General features: G+C 44.5%; 1 protein-coding gene across 1 annotated transcript in view; it reads left to right on the plus strand.

The window, feature by feature from the left end:
- The window catches only part of LOC128688914 (uncharacterized), a 659,540-nt gene that overhangs the window by 270,848 nt on the left and 365,691 nt on the right, over nt 1-23,001 (plus strand). The window contains exon 2 of the mRNA XM_070085536.1: nt 19,733-19,885. Coding sequence (XP_069941637.1) covers nt 19,745-19,885 — 141 coding nt within the window. The 5' untranslated portion in view covers nt 19,733-19,744. The remainder of the gene's footprint in view (nt 1-19,732; nt 19,886-23,001) is intronic.

Here is a 23,001-nt window from a genome sequence, read left to right on the forward strand (position 1 = left end):
ATACGTGGGCTGGCGAGCCGCCAACAGAAACAGCCTGGTTGACCAGGCAATTAGCAGGCACGCCGGTCGTCGGACTGGGCTGCAAGAGTAGAAAAACTCCCAAAACAGGTCACAAGTAAATCAGGTCACAGGTAAAACAGGTCAAAGGTAAAAAGCTACAGTTAAATGATTGTCGTGCGTGAACAGCCACAGATAGTACTAGCAGCCAAGCCGGCTGCTATTACTGCTAGTAGCCAAGCCGGCTGCTAGTACTGCTAGTAGACAAACGGCTGCTAGTACTGCTAGTAGCCAAACCGGCTGCTAGTAGTCAAGCCGGCTGCTAGTAGTCAAGTCGGCTGCTAGTACCAATAACATATTTGACTAAGCGAGCCACAGGGAAGCCAGGGGTTGGTTAAGCCGGGCTCCCAGATTAAAGCCACAATGAAAACCGGTTACAGGATAATTACAGAGATACTATGTGACAATTGACAGTGTTACAGATGTTGAATAAACACGGCTCTAGTTCTTGGCTCTTCAATTTGAGTGCCCTGACACCAACGAAGGGTTCTTCATCCAAAGAACTGTAACAACCTCCATTTCCTTGGATCAAATCTGATTATATTCGTCTCGTTATGACTCTTATGAGAGCAGAGCTTTCAGATAATCTTAAGCTCTGTACATCACTTATCACAGGTACAACCTAGTACATACTGGAGTCTCAGGTACAACCTTGTACATACTGGAGTCACTAGTACAACCTTGTACATGCTGGAGTCACTAGTACAACCTTGTACATGCTGGAGTTTCAGGAACTACCATGTGCATGCTGCAGTCACAGGTACAACCATGTGCATGCTGGAGCCACAGGTACAACCATGTGCATGCTGGAGTCTCAAGTACAACCATGTGCATGCTGGAGTCTCAGGCACTACCATGTGCATGCTGCAGTCACAGGTACAACCATGTGCATGCTGGAGCCACAGGTACAACCATGTGCATGCTGGAGTCTCAAGTACAACCATGTGCATGCTGGAGTCACAGGTACAACCATGTGCATGCTGGAGTCTCAGGCACTACCATGTGCATGCTGCAGTCACAGGTACAACCATGTGCATGCTGGAGTCACAGGTACAACCATGTGCATGCTGGAGGCACAGATACAACCATGTGCATGCTGGAGTTACAGGTACAACCATGTGCATGCTGGAGTCTCAGGTACAACTATGTGCATGCTGGAGTTACAGGTACAACCATATGCATGCTGGAGTCTCAGGTACAACCATGTGCATGCTGGAGTCTCAGGTACAACTATGTGCATGCTGGAGTGACATGTACAACCATGTGCATGCTGGAGTCACAGGTACAACCATGTGCATGCTGTAGTCTCAGGTATAACCATGTGCATGCTGGAGTCTCAGGTGCAACCATGTGCATGCTGGAGTCACAGGTACAACCATGTGCATGTTTAAATTACAGGTACAACCATGTGCATGTTTAAATTACAGGTACAACCATGTGCATGCTGGAGTCACAGGTACAACCATGTGCATGCTGGAGCTACAGGTACAACCATGTGCATGCTGGAGTCACAGGTACAACCATGTGCATGCTGGAGCTACAGGTACAACCATGTGCATGCTGGAGTCACAGGTACAACCATGTGCATGCTGGAGCTACAGGTACAACCATGTGCATGCTGGAGTCACAGGTACAACCATGTGCATGCTGGAGCTACAGGTACAACCATGTGCATGCTGGAGCTACAGGTACAACCATGTGCATGCTGGAGTCTCAGATACAACCATGTGCATGCTGGAGCTACAGGTACAACCATGTGCATGCTGGAGCTACAGGTACAACCATGTGCATGCTGGAGTCTCAGGTACAACCATGTGCATGCTGGAGTCACAGGTACAACCATGTGCATGCTGGAGTCACAGGTATAACCATGTGCATGCTGGAGTCACAGGTATAACCATGTGCATGCTGGAGTCACAGGTACAACCATGTGCATGCTGGAGCTACAGGTACAACCATGTGCATGCTGGAGCTACAGGTACAACCATGTGCATGCTGGAGCTACAGGTACAACCATGTGCATGCTGGAGTCACAGGTATAACCATGTGCATGCTGAAGTCACTAGTACAACCTTGTATATGCTGGGGCTAAGTATTCAGTTGAATATAATCAATGAGTTTTGGGTATCAGTTACTAAACCTCTGGTGTACCAGTGTTGGGTATCAATAACTAAACCTCTGGTGTACCAGTGTTGGGTATCAATTACTAAACCTCTGGTGTACCAGTGTTGGGTATCAATAACTGAACCTCTGGTGTACCAGTGTTGGGTATCAATTACTAAACCTCTGGTGTACCAGTGTTGGGTATCAATAACTAAACCTCTGGTGTACCAGTGTTGGGTATCAATAACTAAACCTCTGGTGTACCAGTGTTGGGTATCAATAACTAAACCTCTTGTGTACCAGTGTTGGGTATCAATAACTAAACCCAACATTTTGACGGATGTGTCTGTAAGATTCCTTGTAAAATTTGCGATAAAGTTGATTACGGTCAAACTGGTAAAAATTTCGAACTAAGATTAAAACAACATAAATATAGCATTAGAACTGGACAAGATTCCAATGCTCTATTTATTCATGTGAGAGATTTTAACCAATTGATTTTCAAAAAGTTGAGAAAGTTGTATCAAGCAAGTCCATGGTCGACAGGAATATAATTGAATCTTGTTTCATAAAAAGCACTTTTGACAATAATATGAATATTTCCTTTGGTTTATATAAGTTAGATTCATTTATAATTAATAGAATTTGGGAAGAATTTAATAATACATTGGACAAATAATATATCTTAAAATCCTTAATTCTTTGGTAGAATAGTTTGTTTGTGAGTTGCGTGAAGAACCTGTCTAGTTTGGCCAGCGGGCCTGCTGTAGTGTTCTCTTATGAGTCGCGTGTCAGGTGTTGCTTTGTTGTGGGATGTGATAGTGAGGTGTGGTCTAGACCCTTTATATGCTTTCCTTTGATGCATTATTTTTATTGTTCCTTGATAATGTGAGTAGTCACGAAATCGCTTGGAATTTCTCTATTCTTTCACAGTGGTTGTTTTGCATATTCTGAAATCACCTATTTACTGTGATGGTCTCAGACCAGTGCTGATATTAGTACAATGATCTTTTTAAGCAAGTGAATGGTTACCTATAGCTGTGAATTGAGTTAAACAGTGCATACACAGAGGTGATGCCACCACCACCCTCACCATTCCTTCCTCCCTCACATACAGAGATGATGCCACCACCACCTTTACCCTTCCTTCCTCCCTCACATACAGAGATGATGCCACCACCACCTTTACCCTTCCTTCCTCCCTCACATACACAGAGGTGATGCCACCACCACCCTCACCCTTCCTTCCTCCCTCCCTCACATACACAGAGGTGATGCCACCACCACCCTCACCCTTCCTTCCTCCCTCCCTCACATACACAGAGGTGATGCCACCACCACCCTCACCCTTCCTTCCTCCCTCCCTCACATACACAGAGGTGATGCCACCACCACCATCACCCTTCCTTCCTCCCTCCCTCACATACACAGAAGTGATGCCACCACCACCATCACCCTTCCTTCCTTCCTCCCTCACATACACAGAAGTGATGCCACCACCACCATCACCCTTCCTTCCTTCCTCCCTCACATACACAGAAGTGATGCCACCACCACCATCACCCTTCCTTCCTTCCTCCCTCACATACACAAAAGCGATGCCACCACCACCATCACCCTTCCTTCCTCTCCCCCTCACATACACAGAGGTGATGCCACCACCACCCTCCCTCACATACACAGAGGTGATGTCACCACCACCATCACCCTTCCTTCCTTCCTCCCTCACATACACAGAAGTGATGCCACCACCACCATCACCCTTCCTTCCTCTCCCCCTCACATACACAGAGGTGATGCCACCACCACCCTCCCTCACATACACAGAGGTGATGTCACCACGTCCCTCCCTCACATACACAGAGGTGATGCCACCACCACCCTCACCCTTCCTTCCTCTCCCCCTCACATACACAGAGGTGATGCCACCACCACCCTCCCTCACATACACAGAGGTGATGTCACCACGTCCCTCCCTCACATACACAGAGGTGATGCCACCACCACCCTCACCCTTCCTTCCTCCCTCCCTCACATACACAAAGGTGATGCCACCGCCTCCCTCACCCTTCCTCCCTCCCTCACATACACAGAGGTGATGCCACCACCACCCTCACCCTTCCTTCCTCCCTCCCTCACATACACAGAGGTGATGCCGCCACCACCTTTACCCTTCCTCCCTCCCTCACATACACAGAGGTGATGCCACCACCACCCTCACCCTTCCTTCCTCCCTCCCTCACATACACAGAGGTGATGCCACCACCACCCTCACCCTTCCTTCCTCCCTCATTCACAGAGGTGATGCCACCACCTCCCTCTCCCTTCCTTTCTCCCTCCCTCTCATATACAGAGGTGATGCCACCACCACCCTCACCCTTCTGTCCTCCCTCCCTCACATACACAGAGGTGATGCCACCACCACCCTCACCCTTCCTTCCCCCCTCACATACACAGAGGTGATGGCACCACCACCCTCACCCTTCCTTGCTCCCTCCCTCCCTCCCTCCCTCTCATATCCAGAGGTGATGCCCCCACCACCCTCACCCTTCCTTCCTTCCTCCCTCACATACACAAAAGTGATACCACCACCACCCTCACCTTTCCTTCCTCCCTCACATACACAAAGGTGATGGCACCACCTCCCTCACCCTTTCTTCCTCCCTCCCTCTCATACACAGAGGTGATGCCACCACCACCCTCACCCTTCCGTCCTCCCTCCCTTACATACACAGAGGTGATGCCACCACCTCCCTCGCCCTTCCTTCCTTCCTCCCCCTTCACATACACAGAGATGATACCACCACTTCCCTCTCTCACATTAACAGAGGTGATGCTACCACCACCCTCACCCTTCCTTCTTCCCTGCCTCGCATACACAGGGGTGATTCCACCACCACTCTCACCCTTCCTTCCTCCCTGCCTCGCATACACAGGGGTGATTCCACCACCACCCTCACCCTTCCTTCCCCCCTCACATACACAGAGGTGATTCCACCACCACTCTCACCCTTCCTTCCTCCGTCACATGCCGTTGAGAAATCGTTTGGTTGCCGCTGATCATTTTCTGTTAATTTCACGGTGTGTGAGCGCTGAGGGAGGTAGAGGGGTTGAGCGAGGTTGTGGTAGGCTGGTGGTGTGTCGAAGGGAATATGGGATGAGAGGGTGTAGATGGTTGAGGAGTGCAATGGTGGGGCCGCTGCGGCGTAGCGTTGTTTTGGTAATGGTGGGGTTGTGGTGGGTGGCAGTGTGTAGGGGTGATGGTGGTTAAGGGGCAGTGGTGGTGGTGGTGGTGGTGGTGGATTAGTGGTGGATAATTTTTTTATTCAACATAAATGTTAGTAATAAAAAATAATAGTCAGGGTTATGTGAATACTGTCTGGTGTTAGCATGTCTGGTGTTAACATGTCTGGTCTTAACACGTGTGGTGTTAACATGTCTGTTATTAACATGTCTGGTCTTAACACGTGTGGTGTTAACATGTCTGGTATTAACATGTCTGTTCTTAACACGTCTGGTGTTAACATGTCTGGTGTTAACAGGGCAAGGAATGAAAACGCTAACGAGCTGATAAAAGTAGGCCGAGAGAAACATAATAAATTGCAAATAAAATGCAAATAAAAATCTAGAGGATGAGTTCACTTTAGAAGTGAATTAGTCAGTAGTGAATCCGTTCAACATTACAGTGAGGCTGCATTAAGTGAAACATTGCTGCATGGTACTAGAGGTGGTACTCGAAGAGTACAAACACTGTCGGTCTGGAATCGTTGTTGTTACCTGTAAATGTGGGAGATTTGTGTAGCATCTCGTCCAAAAAGGCGGCAGCAAAGCATCAGCAAAATATTATTCCTCATCCTCATATCAGACATAAACAGAGATATACACCACAGCACCGTATCATCCTTTGCGGATGATACTAGGATCTGCATGAGGCTGTCATCTGCTGAGGACGCGGTTAACCTCCAAGAAGATATAAACAAAGTTTTCCAGTGGGCAACGGTAAACAATATGATGTTCAATGAGGACAAATTCCAACTACTCCGTTATGGAAAACTGGAGGAGATAATAACTAGAACAGAGTATACTACTGACTCCGGCCATACAATAGAGCGGAAAAATAATGTAAGGGACCTGGGAGTAGTAATGTCTGAGGATCTCACTTTCAAGGATCACAACAGTGCCACGATCGCACGTGCAAAGAAAATGATAGGATGGATAATGAGAACTTTCAAAACGAGAGATGCCAAGCCCATGATGATCCTTTTCAAATCACTTGTTCTCTCTAGGCTGGAATACTGCTGTACATTAACATCTCCATTCAAAGCAGGTGAAATCGCAGATCTAGAGAGTGTACAGAGATCCTTTACTGCACGTATAAGTTCTGTCAAGCACCTTAACTACTGGGAACGCTTGGAAGCACTTGACTTGTACTCGATGGAACACAGGAGGGAGAGATATATCATAATCTACACTTGGAAAATCTTGGAAGGAATGGTCCCAAATCTGCACACAGAAATCACTCCCTACGAAAGTAAAAGACTGGGCAGGCGATGCAAAATGCCGCCAATAAAAAGTAGGGGCGCCATTGGTACACTAAGAGAAAACACCATAAGTGTCCGGGGCCCAAAACTGTTCAACAGCCTCCCATCAAGCATTAGGGGAATTGCCAATAAACCCCTGGCTGCCTTCAAGAGAGAGCTGGCCAGATACCTAAAGTCAGTGCCGGATCAGCCAGGCTGTGGCTCGTACGTTGGACTGCGTGCGGCCAGCAGTAACAACCTAGTTGATCAGGCCCTGATCCATCGGGAGGCCTGGTCATGGACCGGGCCGCGGGGGCGTTGATCCCCGGAATAACCTCCAGGTAACCCTCCAGATAGTTCTAACGTCCCACATAAAAATCTTTGAAAGAGTTCTAAAAACTGCATAACCCTGGGCAACATGCGTTGAAAGCAGGTCACTCCTGCCTCTCACAGCTCCTGGACCACTATTACATGATCTTGGATGCTTCTGGAGGACAAACAGAATGCAGATGTACTATACACAGACTTTGCAAAAGCCTTCGACGAGTGTGACCATGATGGAATAGCACACAAAATGCGTGATCAATGGATGACTGTAAAAGTGGGCAGATTGATCTATAACATTCTTACCAACAGAACATAGAGTAATGGTAAAGAGAGTTAAATCGGAGGCTGCCACAGTGAAAAACTTTGTTCCACAAGCTTCAATACTCTCCTCTGTTTCTCATCATCATATCGGACATAGACAGAGACGTAAACCATAGCATCATGTCTTCTTTGCAGACGATGCTAGAATTTTCATGAGTGTCATCCAATGAAGACACGTTAATCCAATGAAGACACGTTAAGCCTCCAAGCGGATATAAGCAAGTTTTCCAATTAGCTACTGAAAACGATATGATGTTCAATGAGGGCAAATTTCTGGTACTCTGTTATGGAAAAAATATTTGTTACAAATTTGTTTCAACAAATTCTAACCGCACAACCTGGGAGTGTTAATGTCAGAGGACCTCACAACAATGTCACTATCTCATCTGTGAGGAAAATTATAGGATGGATAATGAGAATTTCAAGACAAGAGATGCCAAGCCAATGATGATCCTATTTATGTCACTTTTGTTTTCTCTAGTCTGGAATACTGTTGTGAAATTGCAGCTCTAGAGAATGTACAGAGAACCTTCACTGCACATATTAGTTCAATCAAGCACCTTAATTACTGGGAACGTTGGAAGTCCCCTGTACTTCGTGGAAGGCAGGCGAGAAAGTACATCATAATCTACACCTGAAAAATCCTATAGGGACTGGTCCCAAATATGCACTCTGAAATCACCACCGATGAAAATCAGGGCGCCATGACTACATTAAGAGAGTACACTATAAGTGTCCAGGGTCCAAGACTGTTCCATAGCCTCCCATCATACATAAGAGGAATTACTAAAAGACTCCTGGTTGAATTCAAGAGTGAACTGGACAGATACCTAAAGTTAGTACCCGATCAGCCGGGCTGTGGTTCGTACTTTGGATTGCATACGGCCAACAGTAACAGCGTGGTTGCTCAGGCCCTGATCCACCGGGAGACCTTTTCGAGGACCGTGCTGCGGGATCGTTGACACCCAGAGCGACCTCAAGGTAGACACCAAGTACAGTGGCGCATGCTGCAACTACGAGCAGCATGACTGATCAAGCCATTAAGCAGGAGGCAGGATCTGAGCCTGGGCCTAGGGGGCGATGATTCCCGTACCCACTAACAGCTATGCAACCGGTAAAATACCTCTCCATAATACTTTTTCGCTATAATAATAATAATAATTATTATTATTATTATTATTTAATATCTTCCTACAAGTACATGTACAAGGCATACCAACCTTAGCTGACATCAGTGACATACTACTATACAGAAAGCCGCTTGTTATGCAGAGCATTTGTCCCAGTATGTGACCCACACCAGTCGACTAACACCCAGGTACCCATTATTACTGATGGGCGCACATGGACAACCGGTGTAAGGAAATGCCCAATGCTTCCAACCTTACCATCAGTCCACAGGCCACCGTGGCCTGATGGCCCCACTTATCGCCTACTTCCTCTGTCTTACCACTATTCCAGTAATGCACCCCTCACCCACCCTAAAATCCCACTTCTCCACCCCTCACTTTCCCCACCCTACCTCTACTATATGGTGACAACTGTGTGTCTAAGGTGGTTAGGGTTGACGGAGGGAAGAATGCTAGCCTTAATGGTGTATATATATGCGCTCAGGTTTGCCGGCACATTAATTTCTCCCTTCCTATCTACCCCGTTTCCCTTCCCTCCTGCCTCCCCCCTCCTACACCACACTACACCACTCCACATGGGTTTTTGGTGCATGAGCTACTGGTAAAAAGGATTAAGTTATCTGGTACTAGCAATATGAAGATATTTCAGTTCTGGCAGAGTTCAGGAGTTTTCCAACTCTCGCAGCACAGACCAGAGGCAAATAATGAGGACCTGGTAAGAGACATAAAAATATCATAAACAACTATTTCCGATAATCTAATCGAAGTTCAGACTTACATACACAGGGGTCCTGATCAGCAAAACACATATAACTGTGAAGGTGTCTTCACCAAATACAACAACAACAAAAACATCAACTGGGACCAGGTGAACCATGTATTAAAAGAAACATGTTGGGAAGATATCTTAAATAACATGGATCGAAACTAGTGCCTTGAAAGGATCAACATCTTGGCAGCTGAAGTATGTTCAAAGCATATTCCCCTAAGAAAAAAGAAGAGAAGTAAACTGGAAAGAGAAAGACGCTTCCTCTACAGAAGACGACGAAGAATCACTGAGCTCCTCAAAAACGCTAGATTATCTGATACACGGAAGGAAACGCTGACCAAGGAAGTGGAAAGTATCGAACTTAAGTTTTCAGACCACCGTGCAGTGCTAGCAGACTTGGACTGGGATGGAATAATCAGGGCTTATCCAGGTTATTGGAAACTGAACGTGCTGCTATTGGAGGGGGAGGGGGATGGGTCCGCTTTTTAGGACTGGTGGAAGAATCTCTGGGAAACGCGACGGGTTTGTTGGAATGGTGGGAAACGCATGCCAAACCTGGAATAGCGAGTTATTATAAGAAGTGGGGGAAGGAGGAGGCGAGGTGGAGGTATGGGCTACAAAACTATCTGGAGGGGCAGCTAAATGATTACTATGTCGGGGGTGGGAGTAGTAGGTATGACGACATTGAACGTCTTCGTAGTCGCCTTACAGAAATTCACAATGAACGTTTCAATGTGGTTAGAGTCAGAGCAGGTATGGAAGAAGTGCTATGGGGTGACAAACCTTCGGGTTGTGTCTTGCTCAAATTTAGGGTCAGACAACAGGCGACGTCCCTCTTGCAATTGGACGTATGCACGAGTTTGGGTGGTTACCTGCCGGGTCAAGTACTCCTCACCACGGATAGCATGAGTTTTTATGCTGATCTTTGGTTTGGGGAAAAGCTACGGCGGGGAGTAGGGGGGGTTCATGTGGGTGGCCTGGTGGGGAGAGATTTCAGAAAAGTTATAAGTGACAGGGATAGGATGGTACTAGAAGGTAGAATTCGAGTGGAGGAGGTAGAGGAGGCGATTTTCAGTATGAGTAAAGGAAAGGCACCAGGTATAGATGGCATTTCGAATGATTTTTATAGGGCGCATTGGGGAAGTATTAAGCATTGTTTGGTTGATGTATTAAATTGCATGCTCACGGAGGGGAGGTTAGGTATGTCACAAAATATGGGGGTAGTTGTGTTGGTGCCCAAAAAGGAGGGGAGGGGTCTGAGTGCATATAGAGCAACATCTCTTATGTGCTTGGACTACAAAATCTTCGCAAAAGTTTTAGGAAACAGAATGAGGAAGGTTATGGGGTCGGTCATTCACAAGGGACAGCTAGGCATACCAGGTAGGAGCATGAGGGAAGGACATGTACATATTAGGGAGTTTTGGGGGGAATGTCAAGGGGGGGGTGTCCTCGGGCTTGACTGGCAAAATGCTTACCACTGTGTTGATAGAGATTTATTGAGGCTTATTTTACTGAAGCAGGGTTTTGGAGAGGGGATTGTAAAATGGGTTGATACTTTGTAAGCCTCGGCTATGGTACGAGTACAGGTAAACGGTAAATTGGGGCAGCCGGTCCGTATGGAAAGGGGTTTGAGGCAAGGGTGCCCCCTCTCCTAGCTGCTTTTTGCTTGTATGCAAAACCTCTTTTATGAGCTAGTGGATGGTGGTTTGAGGCGTGGAACCCTGAGCGGTGACCATGCAGCGCGTGTGGTCAGGTACATAGATGATACCACGATTTTGTTAAAGGGGGAGGAGGATTTGCAGACCCTGGGATGGATTGTTGAGTTTTTTGGGGGCAGAGACTGGCATGTGTGTTAACAAGGCAAAATCGAAATTATTGGAGGTGGGTACATGGGGGGGTTGGGTTGGGCGAAAGGTATGGGTGGTCAGTTGTAGTGCAACTTAAAATATGTGGTATCGTGTACATGGCAGATGAGAGGGAGGGCCGAAGGGTAAACTCTGAATTGGTGGTTAACAAGGCTTTAGATCGACTTTGGGGGTTAAGAGCTGGGGATGTCTCATTGCAACAGAGGACAATAGTGGTTAATACACTTGTTTATAGTAAGGTATGGGGTGTGGCTGAGGTGTACCCTTTAAGAGACGTGGATATTCACGAACTGCAGAGAAGGGTCTTACATTATGTTTGGGGTTTCGGGAGAGCATGGTTAAGTGGGGAGGTTGTCATGACTCATGTTTGTCGTGGAGGTTTAGGTCTCTTGGCGTTGGGGCCACCGGTGAAGGCCCTCTATGTAAAGCAGCGGTTCCTCAGGGCGGTGAGAAGGGCATCAGGGTGGGTCAGGTAATGATCGAAATGCGTAAATAGTGGAGCGGCAGGGGGATTAATCGAATGTGAGGACATGTTGCCTTTGTTGTTAAGGTTCATTTGTTGTTAAGGGTCAGAAATGCACAACGGATCTGGGTGGGGCAAATGGTCAGCATTTTATGTCTTGGGGAAGTTGTGCAGGGATTGTCTGTTTTTCATCTGTATAATTGGGGGGAAATATGGGACGGGTTTTGTAAACTTAAGTTGGCACCGAGGGTTCGTGAATTGGTGTACAGATTTGTCATGGGGATTTTAGCATAAAATCGGTCTTAAATAGGATGGGTTTGGTAAGGGAAACGGACTGCTTACACTGCTGTCAAGAAGAAACAGCTTTTCATGCGGTCTACTTTTGTGATACCTTGGACAAAGTTCGTTTGTGGTTGGGGCGGGTTTTAGATTTTCTTAGTGGGGGAACTATCTCAACCTTACGGGCCTTAGCATTGGACGTTAGCGGAGTATCAAGTGAGGTACGACGAGCGATAATGTACGTGGTGGCTGATTTTCTCTATATCTCGTGGGGTATGCGGGAAACTGGGGATCAGTTAAGATCAGGGCAATTGCGGCAGGCATCTACAGAACGTATTGCAGAAATAAACTCATATATGGTAGAAGTTGGGATAATAGTTTTCCTGCAAACTATCGAAGTCTTACTGCTCAAAGGTTGCTGCAGCTGGGGGTGGGGTAAGGCAACGGGGGGGGGCTGGACTCCCCCCGTGGTAGCACCAAATGGTATGTTCGGGACTTCAGGGTAGAGGGCGGGTTTTAGTGAGTGACGTGTATGTATTATGAATGGTTCCGTGTATCTGTGTGTGTATGGATGTGGCGTTGTGTGGAACTGAAATCTTGGATTAATCCTAAAATGGTCATGCATCTCGATAATACAGATAAAAAGCAATATTTCAGAATATGTTCCAGCCTCTTGCAAGACTGAACCGGTTCCCGACTATGGCCGGGGTTTGGTGAAGTATGTTGAGTCTTTCCTGGGATTCCCGTTAGGTTTTGTTTAGTCATATGTAAACCGATGTCATGCTGATGTCACCGCTAAAAGTACAACGTTATACTGGCCTTTTAGGGGAATGTTCATAAGCAGACCTTTTGGTGATGGTTGTAAGCTTTTGATGAAGGGCAAAAGCTTCATTTGCTTAAGATTGTTTTGTATATGTTGTAGCGGTCACCGCTGTGAGGGGGGGGGGAGGTTGAGATGTATCATGTCCTATATTGTAATCTTTGGGGATTCAAGTTCCTTGGGCAGCACTCTTTTGCGGGATAATATGTTGCTCTGCCACCCGGTGATATCACATGTATTTTTTTTTATCATTTATGGTGCATATAGTCAGTTGATGCTCAATTAAGCAACTTTACTAATATCACTGTATACAAGCAAGGTATACTTTTTGTGTTTTTATAATTAGTTTAAGAAACTAAATATGGGGTTGGTCGGGGTATTGGGTGTCTTAGTGTTTCCTCATATGGAGTCATACATGCTAGATCTGTAAAAGTCTTAGGTTAATTATTAAAGGCTTTTGCATATTTTGATTCCATTTTCAATATATACAAAAGCAAAAATAAATAACACCATGTTTCAATTTCAAGAGTCATGTAGGTTTTAATAGTAATTTTATATAACCATAGTACCATAGAGTGTGCAATGTATTAGTTTATATGATATTGTTATTGTATATAAAGTCTCATACACAATATGAATAAGAGTGTCAGGTTTTGGTTTATATAGTTATTTTGTGTTTAAGGTATGTTCAGGTTGTCCTCTGTTTAGTTATATATATGTTGTTGTCTTATATAATGCTTCACGTTTCTTGTTTTAAGTCAGTTATGTGTACCATACATGTATACTGTGTTTTAAGTCAGTTATGTATACCATACATGTATACTGTGTTTTTTAAATAAAATATAAAAAAAAAGTTTACTACTACTCTGTATTCTATTCTTCAGAAAATTCAATATGCCCAATTTTTTTTATTTTCTGGCTATCACACTATGGCGGCATTTGTCAAATGCATTCATACAGTGAGTAGCAGCATGCTAAGGTAGCAGTAACTATCAAACAGGATAGGCTAGTCACAAACAGCATGTGTCCCCACTGTGTAATTATCATGAAGAATAGAATAGCAGCACACTGCGAGTGTTTCCACTGTGTAGAAGTTGTGTTCGTCGTTTCCATCCTTCACCACTCACTCAATTTTCATTTCCTCTTTTTTCCTACCAACTACTCCGTATCCACTTCCCTTTCCCGCCCCCCTCTCCACGTCCTTCCCTCCACGTCCTCCCCTCCACGTCCTCCCCTCCACGTCCTCCCCTCCACGTCCTCCCCTCCACGTCCTCCCCTCCACGTCCTCCCCTCCACGTCCTCCCCTCCACGTCCTCCCCTCCACGTCCTCTGGCTCTCAGAAGTAATAATTGCTTTATTATAGACGTTGAGAGCGGACGGGCACGCGCGCCACAGTTTAGCTTGCTAAGTAACAAAAGTTTCCGTTATATTTTATTTCTGTGCTACACGTGGTGATTGGGACACTTGCCGCCTCTGGAGGGTTATGTCAATACCTTGCCAGAGGGAACAAACACGGAAGATAAATAGTCTTTGTGTTAGGCAAGAATGTGAGAGGGAGGGGAGGTAATGCGGGCTCCCCTCTGATCGTTGGCTTCCCATTCTCACTTGACAGTTCAAGGAACAGCTACTGAAAATCGATTACTGTTCGGAAAACCTTCCAGCTCCATCCCCAAACATCTTACTGCTTGGTGATTTCAACCTAAGGCATACAAAATGGAAAAATGTAGCAAATAATGTTATAGCTGAAACAATCCCCGGAGGTAGCACAGATGAAAGGTCTCACACACATGAGCTACTAAGTCTCTGCGAAAAACACTCCTTAAGCCAGCAGATAGTGGAGCCAACAAGACTAGAAAACACACTTGACCTTATCTTCACAAATAATGAGGACCTGATAAGAGACATAAGAATATCAAAAACAACTAATTCCGATCACAATCTAATCGAAGTCCAGACGTACATGCATAGGGGTCCTGAACAGCAGAATGCATGTACCGGTGAAGGTGTCTTCACAAAATACAATTTCAACAACAAGAACATCAACTGGGACCAGGTAAACCATGTCCTAAACGAAACATGTTGGGAAGATGTCTTAAATGACATGGACCCAAACCAGTGCCTTGAAAGGATCAACTTCCTGGTAGCCAAAGCATGTTCTAGGCATATTCCCCTAAGAAAGAAGAAGAGCAGGAGTAAACTGGAGAGAAAAAGACGCTCCCTCTACAGAAGACGACGAAGAGTCACTGAGCTCCTCAGGAGTGCTAGAATATCTGATACACGAAAGGAGGCGCTGACCAGGGAAGTGGAAACTATCGAACTTAAGCTAAATGACTCTTACAGGAACCAGGAGAGGCAGGAGGAGCTTAAAGCTATTAGTGAAATTGAAAGAAATTCAAAATATTTCTTTTCATATGCCAAAAACAAGGCAAATACCACATCTAGTATCGGGCCCTTACTCAGACAGGATGGGACTTACACAGATGACAACAAGGAAATGAGTGAAATATTGAAATCCCAGTACGACTCTGTGTTTAGTGAACCACTAATCGGTCTGAGGATCGACGACCCAAATGATTTCTTCATGAATGAGCCTCAAAACTCCATAAATGTATGTCAGATTTCCGACATTACCCTAACTCCGATAGATTTCGAAAAAGCCATTGACAACATGCCTATGCACTCAGCCCCGGGCCCAGACTCGTGGAACTCTGTTTTCATTAAGAACTGCAAGAAACCCCTCTCGCGTGCCCTAAGTACACTATGGAGGAGGAGCTTGGACATGGGTGAGATTCCACAGTCACTTAAAACAACGGATATAGCCCCGCTCCATAAAGGTGGCAGCAAAGCATTAGCTAAGAACTATAGACCAATAGCTCTGACGTCCCACATCATAAAAATCTTTGAAAGAGTGCTAAGAAGCAGGATTGCAAATCACCTGGATTCCCAAAATCTGCACAATCCAGGGCAACATGGGTTCAGGGCAGGTCGCTCCTGCCTTTCACAACTACTGGATCACTATGACATGGCCTTGGATGCACTGGAAGAAAATCAGAATGCAGATGTAATATACACAGACTTTGCAAAAGCATTTGACAAATGCGATCATGGTCTAATAGCCCATAAAATACGTGCTAAAGGAATAACTGGGAAAGTGGGGAGATGGATCTTCAACTTCCTAACAAATCGAACACAAAGAGTAGTGGTCAACAGAGTTAAATCGGAGGCTGCCATAGTGAAGAGCTCTGTTCCACAAGGCACAGTACTCGCCCCCATCTTATTCCTTATCCTCATATCAGACATAAACAGAGATATACACCACAGCACCGTATCATCCTTTGCGGATGATACTAGGATCTGCATGAGGCTGTCATCTGCTGAGGACGCGGTTAACCTCCAAGAAGATATAAACAAAGTTTTCCAGTGGGCGACGGTAAACAATATGATGTTCAATGAGGACAAATTCCAACTACTCCGTTATGGAAAACTGGAGGAGATAATAACTAGAACAGAGTATACTACTGACTCCGGCCATACAATAGAGCGGAAAAATAATGTAAGGGACCTGGGAGTAGTAATGTCTGAGGATCTCACTTTCAAGGATCACAACAGTGCCACGATCGCACGTGCAAAGAAAATGATAGGATGGATAATGAGAACTTTCAAAACGAGAGATGCCAAGCCCATGATGATCCTTTTCAAATCACTTGTTCTCTCTAGGCTGGAATACTGCTGTACATTAACATCTCCATACAAAGCAGGTGAAATCGCAGATCTAGAGAGTGTACAGAGATCCTTTACTGCACGTATAAGTTCTGTCAAGCACCTTAACTACTGGGAACGCTTGAAAGCACTTGACTTGTACTCGTTGGAACGCAGGAGGGAGAGATATATCATAATCTACACTTGGAAAATCTTGGAAGGAATGGTCCCAAATCTGCACACAGAAATCACTCCCTACGAAAGTAAAAGACTGGGCAGGCGATGCAAAATGCCGCCAATAAAAAGTAGGGGCGCCATTGGTACACTAAGAGAAAACACCATAAGTGTCCGGGGCCCAAAACTGTTCAACAGCCTCCCATCAAGCATTAGGAGAATTGCCAATAAACCCCTGGCTGCCTTCAAGAGAGAGCTGGACAGATACCTAAAGTCAGTGCCGGATCAGCCGGGCTGTGGCTCGTACGTCGGACTGCGTGCGGCCAGCAGTAACAGCCTAGTTGATCAGGCCCTGATCCATCGGGAGGCCTGGTCGTGGACCGGGCCGCGGGGGCGTTGATCCCCGGAATAACCTCCAGGTAACCTCCAGGTATGGTAGAAGTTGGGATCATAGTTTTCCTGCAAACTATCGAAGTCTTACTGCTCAAAGGTTGCTGCAACTGGGATGGGGTAAGGCAACGGGGGGGGGGGCTGGACTCCCCCCGTGGTAGCACCAAACGGTATGTGGTATGTTCGGGACTTCAGGGTAGAGGGCGGGTTTTAGTGAGTGACGTGTATGTATTATGAATGGGTCCGTGCATCTGTGTGTGTATGGATGTGGCGTTGTGTGGAACTGAGATCTTGGATTAATCCTAAAATGGTCATGCATCTCGATAATACAGATAAAAAGCAATATTTCAGTATATGTTCCAGCCTCTTGCAAGACTGAACCGGTTCCCGACTATGGCCGGGGTTTGGTGAAGTATGTTGAGTCTTTCCTGGGATTCCCGTTAGGTTTTGTTTAGTCATATGTAAGCCGATGTCATGCTGATGTCACCGCTAAAAGTACAACGTTATACTGGCCTTTTAGGCGAATGTTCATAAGCAGACCTTTTGGTGATGGTTGTAAGCTTTTGATGAAGGGCAAAAAGCTTCATTTGCTAAAGATTGTTTTGTATATGTTTTAGCGGTCACCGCTGTGAGGGGGGGGGAGGTTGAGATGTATCATGTCCTATATTGTAATCTTTGGGCATTCAAGTTCCTTGGGCAGCACTCTTTTGCGGGGTAATATGTTGCTCTGTCACCCGGTGATATCACATGTATTTTTTTTTATCACTTATGGTGCATATAGTCAGTTGATGTTCAATTAAGCACCTTTACTAATATCACTGTATACAAGCAAGGTATATTTTTTGTGTTTTTATAATTAGTTTAAGAAACTAAATATGGGGTTGGTCGGGGTATTGGGTGTCTTAGTGTTTCCTCATATGTAATCATACATGCTAGATCTGTAAAAGTCTTAGGTTAATTATTAAAGGCTTTTGCATATTTTGATTCCATTTTCAATATATACAAAAGCAAAAATAAAGAACACCATGTTTCAATTTCAAGAGTCATGTAGGTTTTAATAGTAATTTTATATAACCATAGTACCATTGAGTGTGCAATGTATTAGTTTATATGATATTGTTATTGTATATAAAGTCTCATACACAATATGAATAAGAGTGTCAAGTTTTGGTTTATATAGTTATTTTGTGTTTAAGGTATGTTCAGGTTGTCCTCTGTTTAGTTATATATATGTTGTTGTCTTATATAATGCTTCACGTTTCTTGTTTTAAATCAGTTATGTATACCATACATGTATACTGTGTTTTAAGTCAGTTATGTATAACATACAAGTATACTGTGTTTTTTTAAATAAAATATAAAAAAAAAAGTTTACTACTACTCTGTATTCTATTCTTCAGAAAATTCAATATGCCCAATGTTTTTATTTTCTGGCTATCACACTATGGCGGCATTTGTCAAATGCATTCATACAGTGAGTAGCAGCATGCTAAGGTAGCAGTAACTATCAAACAGGCTAGTCACAAACAGCATGTGTCCCCACTGTGTAATTATCATGAAGAATAGAGTAGCAGCACACTGCGAGTGTTTCCACTGTGTAGAAGTTGTGTTCGTCGTTTCCATCCTTCACCACTCACTCAATTTTCATTTCCTCTTTTTTCCTACCAACTACTCCCTATCCACTTCCCTTTCCCGCCCCCCTCTTCACGTCCTTCCCTCCACGTCCTTCCCTCCACGTCCTTCCCTCCACGTCCTCCCCTCCATGTCCTCCCCTCCACGTCCTCCCCTCCACGTCCTCTGGCTCTCAGAAGTAATAATTGCTTTATTATAGACGTTGAGAGCGGACGGGCACGCGCGCCACAGTTTAGCTTGCTAAGTAACAAAAGTTTCCGTTATATTTTATTTCTGTGCTACACGTGGTGATTGGGACACTTGCCGCCTCTGGAGGGTTATGTCAATACCTTGCCAGAGGGAACAAACACGGAAGATAAATAGTCTTTGTGTTAGGCAAGAATGTGAGAGGGAGGGGAGGTAATGCGGGCTCCCCTCTGATCGTTGGCTTCCCATTCTCACACGACCATTGACGGTCGTCCATATATCAAAGTTCTCTGGTGTTCGTCGTTCACTCACGGGTTGAATGATACTGTTAAATATCATGATCTCTGATTTCTCAGAGTTCACTGATCATATTACCTAAAATCCTATCTTAACAGCAGATTGATTGCCTAACTCTACTACTGGGAATTATGTTTTCCCAGTAAACTCTTGTGTCGTAACAATAGCTGTGTATATATAATAGTATCCTTTATGTGTAAAGGAGAAAGTAATTTTATTGCTCTATTTTAATTAAGATATAGTTCATAGGTATATGAAGATCCTATGTAAGTTTTATTGTTATTAAAGACACGGATTTTACTTGAGTTTTGGCCATCCTACAGAAAGAAGGTTAACAAAGAAAGTCTGTTTAAAAAGACTATATTTGCAGCACTAAAACCTTATTGCCATGGAGCTTTCCCCTAGACAATGGCCAACCTACCAACTGATACCCCGTCAAGGATCAGTAACCCAATGTTATACACTCCATATCGCAACAATTGATTTTATTTAGACTTCTGCTTCTGTTATTATCTTGGTGGTTTCGTTGTAATTTAGCCCTTGAGAGGTGGTGCGTCGCTGTCTTAGCCAACCCTCTGGTGGAAACTCGGTATACGCGTAAGTAGACAATGTCTCAGGACCAAAACATGTACATAATAAAATGCCCTAAGTGTTTACTTGTGTGACTTCACTCAGTAACCCTCTTCTGCCCCTCCCTCAGGTGAACGCCACGATGCTTAAGTGGACACTGAAGAACCCCGGTGATGCCCCAACTCCACCACCGCCGCAGCCGCCAGACAACAGCTACCACCCCCACCATCAGGAGCTCAGCCTCAACCTCAAGGACTCCAACCAGTGCTGGCTCGAGACACAGGTCAAATTCAGTACTTGTTCCTATCATATAACACGTCGTTGTTCGTTTGACGACATGTCTACCGCACGAAGGTCAGGCAGGAATTCATCTCTTCATTAACAACAAAAATATTTCATGTCTAATATAGAGACATACTTCAATTATAAGAAACAATATTTAGACAAGGGTATACCTATACTATATTATTTCTTCAAGTTAGTGACTTGAGAGAACTTATTACACAGGCGAACCCTCGTTTAAATAAAATTTCCTTTATAGTATTATATAGAATGATAAGTTATAAATGTATTTAATTCCCAGTTATTGACTTGAGAAGCTGATCACTGTACGAGGGTCGGGTTGGAGTTTACCTGTACATTAACATTAAAAAATACTTTATCCCCGTTGTATATACAGTGAGAACAATTTATATATCATTGCTCAGTGGTTGAGAGAATAATTTATATATCATTGCTCAGTGGTTGAGAGAACAATTTATATATCATTGCTCAGTGGTTGAGAGAACAATTTATATATTGCTCAGTGGTTGAACATCCGACTCGAAGCCAAAAGTACCAGTTTAATCCTCGGGTAGTTAGAGACGTATTGGGAAAACTTACACCTGATGCTCCTGTTCACTTCGCATTAAATATATACTTTTCAGTTAGTTGGCCATTGTCGGTCGCGTCGAAGAGGAGAGGAACAAAACGTAAATAAGCCACACTTCTTGACTTGTTAGTTAGCATAAGTTGTTAACTCTCTGGGGTTATTCCGTAGAATTTCTTGTGTTCTTGTCTAGGGGAAGTACGTTATAACGGTTTAATGCCTCTCGACTCCGTAAGGCACATTAAGGCCGAAATCACACCACTTTATAATTACATAAAACATATATAATATAATAAAACATATATTATAAAACATATATTGATCCCTTAGAGAGGGGTGGAAGGATGCACTTGAGTGTTATTCTGAGATATGTTCACCTTTCTATGTATAGACTGTGAATGGAGGGAACGAAGAGTGATATATATATATTAGTGACTGAATCTCCTCACACAAAAAATGTCTCCTGACACGAACGTTCAGAGGTGCCATTATTCCTATAACAGAGCTAATGAAAAAATAAACCTATGGATTTATCGACAGTCATTCATTACAACTTAAATTAAGCACACACACACACACACACACACACACACACACACACACACACACACACGCACACACACACACACACACACACACACGCACACGCACACGCACACGCACACACACAAATACTGCGCGGAATAGACGAGCTGGACAAAGACGGGATGTTCCAGAGATGGGACACAGACACAAGAGGTCACAATTGGAAGTTGAAGACTCAGATGAATCAAAGGGATGTTAGGAAGTACTTCTTCAGTCATAGAGTAGTCAGGCCGTGGAATAGCCTAGAAAGTGAAGTAATGGAGGCGGGAACCATACATAGTTTTAAGGCGAGGTATGATAAAGCTCATGGAGCAGGGAGAGAGAGGACCTAGTAGCAATCAGTGAAGAGGCGGGGCCAGGAGCTATGACTCGACCCCTGCAACCACAAATAGGTGAGTACAAATAGGTGAGTACATACACATACATACACATGACTTAATCTTGAGGACACAAGTATCTAGTGTGTAATAGCTGCGAGAAACACTGCTGCACTCAACACCATCTTAAATGTCTCTCGCAAAAGTTGACGAAGGTTTGAATAGGTGTCAAGACGAGTGTCGCTGATGGCAGAGTAATGTTGTTGTGAGCGACTCCGGGGAGTTGATGGAGTGGAAGAGTTTGTTTGAAGGAGTGGTTATCTGGCTGGTGTCTAGAGGACTCTCTCTCTCTCTCTCACACACACACACACACACACACACACACACACACACACACACACACACACACACACACACACACACACACACACACACACACACATCCTTCTAAATTGCAAATATCCTCACCCCTGCTTCGGAGTACAGGCATTGTACTCTCCACCTCCAGGACTCAAGTCCGGCTACCCGGTTTCTCTGAATCCCTTCATAAATGTTACCTTCCTTACACTCCAATAGCAGGTCAAGTTATAAAAACCACTTGCTTCCACTCAGTTGTATCTAACACGCTCGTACACGCCTGCTGGACGTTCAAGCCCTTCAACCTTTCCTAGGGAGACTTCTACCTTCCCTCCACTCAGATTTATTCCCCCCATCCCTTAAGTCATCCTATTTAGTTCTGTCCTCTCTAAATGTCCAAACCACTTCAACAACCCTTCCTCAACCCTGTGAATAATACTTTTTAGTAACTCCTCACCTCCTAATCTCCAAACTGCGAATTCTCTGCATAATATTTACACCACACAAATGCCTCCAGGCTCCTCCTCGTTGCAACACTCACAACCCATGATTCACACCCATATAAGAAATATTTTGTTACCCTCATCGCCTACCTCTTTTTTTTTTTTTTTTTTACTTTTAATTTCCTTCTTTTACATTCCCTCCCAAATTCATCCACCAACCTTTGCAACTTCTTTTCAGGAGAAAAAAAGCAGCTCTGACAACTCCCACATCGTATTAGATTCTGAATATTTTAATCCACCACCTCATCCCAGTACCCTCTCATTCACTTCTTGTGCAGTCGCATTTACAAATATGTTAAACAACCATGGTGACATTTGTGGTCACAGTGGTGCCTGTGCTAACCTTCCTATGGTGTAGAAATATACCTAGTTGGACGAATCTTATTGTGGCTAGCTGGTCTGGTGGCTAACGCGACGGTCTGGAGTTTTGAGACTCTCTGACCGCGGGTTCAATCCCGGCCGGGGTATGGTTTGTTTGCAATCGTGTCATTACGATTTCGTGAGTCATGGTGACATCACATATCCCTGTCTGAAGCCTACTTTTACTAGAAATAATTTTCCTCTCTTACATATCCTCACTCTCCTCATAAAAACTCTTAACTGCTTTCAATAACATACCACATATTCCATACACTTGCAACATCTGTCACATTGTTCACTTGTATACTTCAGGTAAACACTTGTTCTATACATCCCCTACCCTTTCTAAAGCCTCATTGTTTATCCTTGATCTTGCTCTCCTTATTCTTTATTCTTTAATTCTTTCAAT

Source organism: Cherax quadricarinatus, chromosome 16 (genome assembly GCF_038502225.1).
Source record: "Cherax quadricarinatus isolate ZL_2023a chromosome 16, ASM3850222v1, whole genome shotgun sequence".
In the NCBI taxonomy this organism is placed as follows: Eukaryota; Metazoa; Arthropoda; class Malacostraca; order Decapoda; family Parastacidae; genus Cherax; species Cherax quadricarinatus.